General features: G+C 49.9%; 1 protein-coding gene across 12 annotated transcripts in view; it reads left to right on the top strand.

The window, feature by feature from the left end:
• Positions 1 to 939: 939 nt before the first annotated feature.
• nid2a (nidogen 2a (osteonidogen)) overlaps positions 940 to 10,000 on the top strand; it is a 45,490-nt gene continuing 36,429 nt past the window's right edge. For 9 of the 12 annotated variants that reach the window (XM_076049338.1, XM_076049340.1, XM_076049341.1 and 6 more), the window contains exons 1-4: positions 940 to 1,251; positions 2,212 to 2,397; positions 3,226 to 3,342; positions 9,836 to 9,937. In XM_076049338.1, the coding sequence (XP_075905453.1) occupies positions 1,045 to 1,251; positions 2,212 to 2,397; positions 3,226 to 3,342; positions 9,836 to 9,937 (612 nt within the window). In that variant the 5' untranslated portion in view covers positions 940 to 1,044. The remainder of the gene's footprint in view (positions 1,252 to 2,211; positions 2,398 to 3,225; positions 3,343 to 9,835; positions 9,938 to 10,000) is intronic. The other 3 variants (XM_076049337.1, XM_076049346.1, XM_076049339.1) reach the window with 1 other exon arrangement.

Consider the following 10,000-nt stretch of genomic DNA (forward strand, 5'->3'; position numbering starts at 1 on the left):
TTTAATTTGCCCTCGCCAAGTACAGCATTATTTATTGATTGATTGATTGCTACTAAGCTACGTCTTCTTACCGCCTTGTTAGTGTGGTCTCGATCTTGTGACACAGTGAACTCATGATGAGGTGCTGGTTTGGGCCAAAAGGTCCCTGCAGCACTGTGAGCTCCATTGTCACGAGTTAGGAATGGTTTGGACCTAACAAGACGTTATATATCCAACTGCGTCTAAAAGCTTCAGCAGTGGAAAAGGAAACAGCTCCAACGGTGTAATTTGTGTGCTTGTCCAATACTGAGATAAAAACAACTTGGTATGGCATACACAACAACATGATTGATGACTATCAATTGCTGCTAACATAGAAAATAGGAAAAGATGTAACAGTGTGCAACTCTTCACACCTGTTAGGTGTTGTGATGTATTACTTCGGCCACTAGATGGCAGAGAGGGTTCATTCCTTACTTTCCTCTGTAAGCCTGCGTCTGTCTGGCTTCGCGAAAAAGCGAAATCCCTTCGAAATCAAACTGACAAAACCAACATAGTAACACAGTTCTAAAAACTGTTGGAACAGTGTTTAGAACTGTGTCGCTCCAAGTGTTTTCGCAGAGTGTCGAGTGTGAAATGCTAACGACTCGGAGCAACAAATAGCAATAATTACCCTCACAGTCCCTCTGTCATTGTTGTCAAACAGATGGAGTCGCATCCGGATTAAAAATGCCCTGTGTGTGTGTGTGTGTGTGTGTGTGTGTGTGTGTGTGTGTGTGTGTGTGTGTGTGTGTGTGTCCCTCCTCTCTCTCTCTCCTTCTCCCCTAATCACAGCCAGATGTGACCTCCAGCGGCGGCGCGGCTGCCAATCACCGCCGCCCCCCGACCAATGGGAGCGGGCCGCGGCTCCTCCCACCATCCCCGCGGAGTGAGTATCCGAGGCTCGGCGGAGGGGAGGAGGTGACGAGCCCTCCTTCTCTTCCTGAGTGAGTCCGTGTCCGCTGCTGCCTCGGCTGCCTCTCACTGCGCTCCCAGCAGCACCCCCACCTTCCCCCGGCCCGTGCAATGGAGAGAGGGCGACTGTTGGCCGTGTGGCTGCTCTGCTGGAGCTGCGGCGTGTGCGTTGTGACGGCCATCCAGAGGGCCGATCTCTTGCCCTACGGCCCCCTGAGTGGAGACTTCATCCTGGCCGAGGGCGACGATGAGACGTCCCGAGTGCTGTCCCTGCCCAAGCCCTTGTACTTCTACGACTCCCAGTTTACGCAGCTCTATGTAAGTAACTCCTCTAGTAACTCCTACTTGAATCCTGCAGGTGATACCAGCAAATGATGCAGGCTGTAGACCTCTAGGCATCGTTTTAAGAAGAAGTTTTGGTCTGATGCTCAGCAGGTGTTGGCTCGACAGGTTGCCGTTGTGGAGCAAATTGTGTCAAAGTAAACTTTAAAAGTTGTGTGGTTGTTTTTTTTATTTTTTTTTTATTTTAGGACGGTGGTGGTGACTGACAGTTCATGTTGAAATCACAGCAAAAAATACTAATAGTTGACCTCTTGGTGTACATACATTTCATGAGTGCCAAGTCCTGAAACTCATCAGGTTGAAGCTTTGCTCACAATTTCCTTCAGTTTCAATTGCAACTGTTGTGATTAAAACGAGTCAACTTTATTTCAGATGTGAGCAAAATCCTCTTAGCGGAGGAAAAAAAACCACAGCAATGGAACTGAGCATCGTGTCAAGTAAATTGAGATGCTGTAATCTCAAAATGGGCAACAACACGTAGGATTGTAAAAGATCAAACCACCTCTTCTCGTCTCCAGCTCCCATGAATCCTGCCACTCACGGGAATTCACAAATTTCACCCTGAAACATTTGTGTTAGATCATTATCCCTCGTGCATTGGGCGATGTCACTACATTGTTACATCAGTCAACAGGTTTTAGTCTCTCTAAGGGATTTTAGGGTTGATTTCTGTATTTCCTGGGGGTGCTTTGAGGGGTCGGAGAGGGTTTCGGGGAGATGGTCCTCGTGGTGCCCAAAGGACATCACAGTGAAGTCTCCTGGTTCACGTTGGTATTCCACTCATTTCCTCGCGGATATTTGTTTTTTCGATTTTGAAGTTTTCCAAGATATTAGCCTGGTTGGCGTCAACATGACGACCTTGTTTGTTTTTAACCAAGCATGGCTCGCTCTCTCTCTCTCACTCTCTCTCTCTCTCTCTCTCTCTCTGGTGTCCAGGTGGCCACAAACGGTATTATATCAGCCCAGGACCTGCCCATGGAGAAGCAGTACGTGGACGACGGCCTGCCGACAGACTTCCCCGTCGTGGCTCCATTTCTGGCCGACATCGACACCAGTGGAGGACGTGGACAGATTTACTACCGGGTGACGGAAACGCCCAGCGTGCTCAACAGAGTGGCCCAGGTCTGTCAATCATCACGTTCCCAAAAAATATATATATGTTTAGTGTATACATATATACACTAGCAGTCAGAAGTTTGGACACACCGTCTCATGCAATGGGTTTTCTTTCATGTTAATGACTATTTACATAGATTCTCATTTAAGGGATCAAAACAATGCATGAATGAAACATATATGGGATTATGTAGTCAACAAAAAAAGTGTGACATAACTCAAAAGCATTTCATATAGCCTCCCTTCATATAAAACATTCGGTTATTTAACAATGTTTTCTTTGCTACATAATTTCATATATATTGCACATATTTGATGTCTTAAATATGTATCTACAATGTAGTAAAGAAAAAAACCATTGCATTAGAAGGTGTGTCCAAACTTCTCACTAGTAGTATGTATATATGTACATATTTACATGTATGTATAATAACACGATCGAACTTGACTATCTCAAGTAAGTAAAAGTTGTAACAAGGTTATTGAAGATATACGTATACATGTGTGTGTGTATATACAGTATATACATATATATATATATATATAAACACACATACATATACATACATATGTATATATATATATATATACGAGGTATATCAACACAGCCCTGCAGACTTGGAGTACAAACCTTGACATTAGTTAGAAAAACAATGATGACATGCTCTCCACGGTACTGAACCACAGGTCTGGATTCTCTCCTTTCCCAGTTTGTCATCCATTAGTTCAACCCATTTTTCGCATGCCATCTCTCCTTTTGTTCTCCTCCCCATCCCCATCACTCATTGCTCCGCCCGTCCGGCCATCTGTCCGTCCAACCATCCGTGCGTCCAGGAGGTGCACCGGGGCTTCCCGGACGCGAGGTTCGCGCCCACGCACGCCGTGGTGGCGACCTGGGAGAACGTGGCGGCGTACGAGGAGCCGGCGAGGGCGGCCGGAGCTTCCAACAAGGTGAGACTTGCGCAAACGTGCGCGCACACGTCCCTCACCAGAGCCCTTTTTTTTTTGGGTTCCCGTGAGAGCGACGCCCTGCAGGATTCTTGCATCACTTGTAATCAGCCCGGGGAGGGGGGTCTATTTGTAAGCCCCCTTACCCTCCTAATCTGCCTCTTAACCCCTGTGCCGGTTCAGGGGTCATCTCTAAAGGTCATCAGAGGACCACCGTCCCCTCCCCCCACACTCACTCAGGTAGACTGCGCACATGCCTCGGCCATTCATGCTCGGCTGGCCTCCACACGTCCCTCCCTCCCTGTTTGTCAGTGGGTTCATCAGTCTAAGTGAATCACAGCGGGACTCGTCAACATTCCCACCCGCCGCTCACTCCCGCCATCTGAGTCCAGAGGCAACTTTGAGTGTTGAGGGCCATTAAAAGGCCCCCGCGCAGAACATTTGCAAAAGGGATGAATGAAGTGGGAAAAAAAGTGAGTCAAACAAGTGGGTGTTGGCGGTTTTCAACCTCAGCATCGCCCAAATCCTACACACCGCCCACCCCGCCCCCGGTAAGTTCGGCTAGAAGTCTAGAAGTCGCTGATGTAAACAGGAAGTATTTGTTAGGGATGTAACAGCTGGAGTGTCTTATAGGAAGTTCCGTTTCTGCTTCAGGGAGTCAGACGTAATGACACGGAAGTAGAGTTACATCGCAGTGGGCAACCTTCTGTTTTTCTGTTTTAAAAGTCCAGTGTGTGATATTTGGTCTGATTTGCTGATTTGTAAGAAAAAACAGCCACACAAAGACACAGAATCGTAACTTTACACGAGGGATCACCTGTAAAAATCGAGTTTGTTGCGGTGAGGAATCATTGCGTGAAACCATCGGATCTTTCCAAACTGAAACGATGCCTTCAGCTGAACCGGGAGCCAATGGGACGACTCACCTCTGAGTGTGAACCAACCCGACTGGGGGGGGGGCGCTACGCTTTAGCTTTATTGCTCAAGGCATCGACTTTTCCAGGCATTCCCAAGGATCCCCAAGGTGTTGTCCGAGAAAGAAGCGTGTAATTAGCCGATAATTACAGGAGGGCACTCGACTGGACTTCAAATCAGTGGAGCGCTTTATTGATTCCAAGTGTTTATCAGCACCTATTTTTGTGTGGCCCAACACCGGATTTCCGAGTAGCACTTGTTGGAAAAGATTCAGAACTGAGGTTGGGCCCGGCTCATCTTGTTCATCAAACACAGAGTGCAGATTTTGGGGTAAAATCTACCAAAAACAGCCTTTTTCTCCCTGTGTGCTGGGCCTCCTGCTGCGCCATGGAGATCAAATGCTGGACGCTGATTCCATCTGGTGGCAACACGGCAGCGCCGGCCTCCTCTGGGTCGGCCCTCAGCGCCGCTCGACTGCCAGATCGCCGACCGCGTCACCTCCGCATCTCCAAATATTTGAGGTCCCAGCAGTCGAGCGGGACAGAGGCTGCGGGGATGCTGATTGGACGCCGGTGCGCCAGTGTGTACTTTATGCTTTTTGCTTTTGTTTTTCCGTTGTAAAAGGTCCATTTGGCTTGTCAGATGGCGAGCGGCCGCATCCCCCAGACCGACTGGGATTTGCTGTGGGCCTCCCTCGGGGGGGCGGGGGGGGGTCGCCTGATAGCATCGTCCTTTGAAGTGATTAGCCAGAGGTGCTGGGTGGGGCGCGGTGGTGGGGGGTGGAGTGGTATGTATGTATGTGTGTGTGTGTGTGTGTGTGTGTGTGTGTGGGAACTAATTAACCTGAGGTGTGTGAGTGTGTGTGTGTGTTTGTTAGGATGGGTATTAGGGGTTGTTTGAGAGGGTTGGTGTTTTTTTTAGAGGGGGAGGGTGCCGGCTGTCTGGGCTTCGAATGAAGTGGGAGTCGGGGTGGGGGTTGGTTTGGGGGGTGGGGGTGGGGTTGGTAAAAAAAAAAAACGGTGAGAAAACAAGAGGAGGAGGAGGGAAAGTTCACATCGAAGTCGTGTTTTCTATGAAATTAGTTCCGCGAGAGGCTATTAGTGGAATTGGAAAGTTAATTGCTTGAATGCTCCAACGCTAAAGAAAACACACTCGCCCCGTTGTCTCGCACAGAACCTGGCTCCTCCCCGCTGAGGGACATTTGGCCAGGCAGCGGTTCTTCCTTGATGCGTCCTCACGTAGGGACACCCACCCGTCAAGTTGGCCCGTGTTACCGCCCACAGCTGTCGCTACATCCTGTCAGCACTCCACCTCCTGCTCCTCAGCCGGCTACACCTACACAGTCTGACCTTCAAACAAATGCAAATGCACGGATGATATATTGTGTCAAGTTGGTGTTTTGTGCTGCTGCGTGAATGCAAAGTGAATTTGAGCGACTTCAGACGTACATAATGGCCCGTTGGCTGTAGCCGTGATGGCCGACATCTATTCACAAGCACAGACGTCGTCCCATAGTCCAACTATCGGTTGTCATTGGCAAGTACGTCAACTGTTTTTTTTAAACATACTGTAAAAACGCAGATGGATGGAGTGTTTTGGTGAGCCACCTGATAGGAGGAAATAATATATCATGGGATATGTAGAAAACATGTCGTTTTAATGTCCATTGAAAACGAACCAAAGCAAAGTTGGTGTCTTTGAAGCCCTACAATATTTAGCTCTTTATTGAAATGACTCTGGAAACACGGAGGAAATACAACTATATTATGACTATTTTATGACTATTAATATAATTTCTTCAAGTTTGGCGGGCCAGATTAAAAAGCTTGAATGGACCGCATGTGGCCCCCGGGCCATAGTTTGCCCATACCTCCAATCAAGAGTTAACCCGACTTTGGGTTTAATCCCGACTTGCTCGTGATGAGACAAGAAGACGGAGGGGTAGATTCAGTCCGTCCTTTGCTTATCTTCCTTCTGGCTCCTCCTTCCGTCGCCCCTCCACTTTCTTCTTTTGCTCCAGCACAAGAGGAACTATTGTTCCTCCCGGCGCTGTTTGCTGTTTCTGTGGGGACCCCTCGCCGTGACACTGGGGGTTCGGGAGGGGCACGGCTTCAAATACGTGCATCACCCGGGTGGACGGGAGGCGAGGCAAGACATCCTTTTGATTTAGTGATTGAGCCGCGGTGGGACGGGGGGGGAGTCGTGCAGGAGCGACCGCAGGGCCCCGCCCACCTCGTGTACCATAAATGCGTTGCGATTCAGGAAGTGGGACCGGCCGCCGTGCTAACTACACGTACAGCGTGACAGAAGTGTTCTGGCTTGTACTTTAGGCAGAGTGTCTCATGTTCACAGACGGGGGTCCGAGAAATGACACCGCTGGTGGGTTTTTTTTCTCTCCCATTGTGTTCACACATGCGCACGCAGTCGCACCATTTTTTTTTTTTTGTTTTTTATGGAAGCAGGGAAAGAGTTGAAGAGCAGCTGATGCTACAGGAGGAGATCCTGGCCCCCAAAAGATTCAGGAAGCCTATTTCTCATATGACGGAGCAAGATTGTGAGCGCACTGTTCCTGGCCACAATCCGAGGCCTGTGCGTGTGTGTGTGTGTGTGTGTGTGTGTGTGTGTGTGTGTGTGCCAGTTCCCACGCTGTAGGCAGTTCCTGTTGCAGCACTCTGGGTTTGAGACTGGCAACTGGACCGCAGCTGCTCGCCGTCTCTCTCTTTCTCTCTCTCTCTCTCTCTCCCTCTCTCTCTGTCTCTCTCTCCATCCACAGCTGCGCTGCTGCGGTCGGCGTCGGTCAGCCGGCACACCAGCGTCGCATGTTCATCCTGCGCCTCCCTCCCTCCGTCCCTCCGCAGGGCCGAACCAGGGCTTTCTTTTTCCCTTTTTTCGCTCATCGTCTTCTTCTTCTTCTCCTTCTTCTTCTTCTTCTTCTTCTTCTTCGTCAGCGTGTGATTCAGAGCAGCCCTGAGTCACGTCCCGTCGACGTAAACAGGACCGTACGTCTCCCAGGGGCGGAGGAGGTGGTGGTGGTGGGTGGGGGGTCTTTTAAGCGAGGCGGCGCAGACTAAACTATACACAGACTCAATCAACCCCGCCGCTAATAAATTAGAGCCCGAATAAACAGGACCAAGCTGGGCTGAAACGCCATTAAAGGAAACAGGTGTATACAAAATGAAGGCAACTTTTTTTTTATGTTGAACACATGTGAGCTTTGGCTCTGGGGGATGCGCAGGGAGAAGGAGGGGGGTCTGGGACTCACACACACACACACACACACACACACACACACACACACACACACACAGGATACATTGCCAACACACGCGCACACACACACACACACACACAAAGAAGATGCTTTCCAGGAGTTCCATGATAGAAGGTGTGAGGTCTCAACAGTGAAGTTCACATCAACTGACTGTCTTTGCTAGCTAACTAGCCAGACACGCTGATGACATTAGCACACAGGAGGGGACGACCCCCCCCCCACACACACACACTCACAGCCTCCCCCCGACAACAGCAAACATTTGTTCGTTCCCGGAGACAATTCACACCTGTGGCTGTGTGTGTGTGTGTGTGTGATTAGCGCCCAGGGTGTGAGGGTACTCTGCTGAGAAAGAGAAGAAAGAGAGAAGAAAGGTGTGACAAAAAGCCCATTTGGAGCTCACACTGTGTGTGTGTGTGTGTGTGTGTGTGTGTGTGTGTGTGTGTGTGTGTGTGTGTGTGTGTGTGTGTGTGTGCGGGCCTCAGCGCTGAAGGGTTGCCGTGAGAGCGCTCACACGCACACACGCACACACACACACACACACAGCGAGCAACACGCCCTTTTTGATGTGCGTCGGCCGCAGTGTGTTGCCTTCCAGCTGCCCACCGGCACGGCCGCCAATCTTTTATTCTTTTTTATTTATTTATTTATTTATTTAGCAAACTTGCTTCTTCGTCCCGCCATGGTCAATCAATCACCAACATCCTCTCTTTACATGAAACTTTCGGCGCCTTTTCTTAATTTTTGTTTAAATTTAACTTGAGTTAGCCACGTTTAAACAGAATATTCCCCTGTTTTGCACCTCTGACTGCGCACCCCCTCTTTCTTCCTATCTGCCCCCCAACCCCCCAAAAAAAAAACCCTTCCCTCACTGTAAAGACGAGGAATAAAATAGAATAGAATAGAACGCCTTTATTAATCCCACAGTGAGGAAATTTGCATCATTACAGCAACGGTATCGTACTAAAAAGATGGAAAATTATATTCATGAAAAAAGAAATAAGGCAACAAAAAATATAATGAACATTTGGATTGACAGAGAGAAACAGAGAGACAGCAAAGAAACGAGTACGGGTCTCCCTTCATGCAAAATCTGCCTCTCCCTCCCCAAAGACGGAGCGAGCGAGAAGAGAGGCGGAGAGAGAAGAAAGAGAGAAAGAGAGAGAGAAAGAAAGAAAGACCCCCTCCTCACTAATTACAGCGAGGCCGGAGGCTACAAAGTCCCTCCCCGCCCACAAACAAGAAGATGGTTTAAAGATGTCGATGTAAACAATTAGGCACACGCACGCACACGCGCGCACGTACAAAGCGCGTACCAATCGTTCATGAGATGAGGACAGGCGCGGGTGAATCCGCGCTGGGCGCACGTGCACGTCTCGTCTCAGGACGCATTACGGATGTTCTGCTGGGTTTTGGGTTTTTTTTTTCTTTTCGCGAGCTTTCAAACGACTGTGAAAGACGTCCAGACGCACAGGAAGACAGCTGTGGAGATCCACATCTGGAGCGCAGTGTGTGTGTGTGTGTGTGTGTGTGTGTGTGTGTGTGTGTGTGTGGGAGTGCATGTGTGTATACAGATAATGTGATTCTGTCTCAGAGGAGATGGAGGAAGATGGAGTGGAGGGGGCGGAGGGGGGGTTAACTCCCAGACTTCTCCTCAGTCACCAAATCTGTGTTTTCCTAATTTGTGGCTTTGGTCGGGGGAGGGGGAGCCAGGACCCCCCGACTCCCTGTGCCCCCCCCACACCACCACCTCCCAAAAAAAAAAACTCAAAATGGATTGCGTTGGCTCGGTGTGAGGCGAGCAGAGCAGATGGCCGGCTGAGGGAGGTATGAAGTTGAAGTATGAGGAACCCTCACATTCCAGCTGGGGGGCTCCAAGGTTCCCCGGGGGGGGCTGGGGGAGGGGGGTTCAGCCCCAGGTGCATGCGGAGCCCAATGTCGAGGTGTGAAGGTGACGAGGGGCCGAGAGATGAGAGGTGACGAGGATGAAAAGGAACTCGGCTCGATGGTTCTTCCAAAGAGGGGAAAAAGCTTCGAGACTCCAGAGATCTCCAGAGAGCAGCATGTTGTAGCCCTCTGTTTGCAGCCCTCCTTGTTAAAAGCTCGGTTTTTAACCTTCCGTCCGAAGTTGTTGAAGTTGTCCGAAAAGATTGTGTTTGTAGCACTGCTCTGAACAATGTCACGACCGAAAGCAGGAGTTCCCTCATTTCTCGGACGTCCGTTGGCTGCGTCTTGTTTTTTGAAAAGATTGTACGGGACCTTTAAATCGCAGTATTCACCTCCGCCGTCTCATCTCTCTCTCTGCCGCAGGTCAACACGTTCCAGGCCGTGATTGGCTACGACGAGACCGACTCCTACGCGCTCTTCCTCTACCCCGAAGGGGGCCTGAACTTCTTCGGAACCCGGCCCAAGGTAATGGAGACCTGGGGACCTTGGCTCTGACCCGACCACCGAGCCCCCCTCCCCCACCCTGCT

This window comes from Nelusetta ayraudi, unplaced genomic scaffold (genome assembly GCF_046127955.1).
Source record: "Nelusetta ayraudi isolate G7.1 ecotype Tasmania unplaced genomic scaffold, CSIRO-AGI_Nayr_v1 ptg000114l, whole genome shotgun sequence".
NCBI classification, from domain to species: Eukaryota; Metazoa; Chordata; class Actinopteri; order Tetraodontiformes; family Monacanthidae; genus Nelusetta; species Nelusetta ayraudi.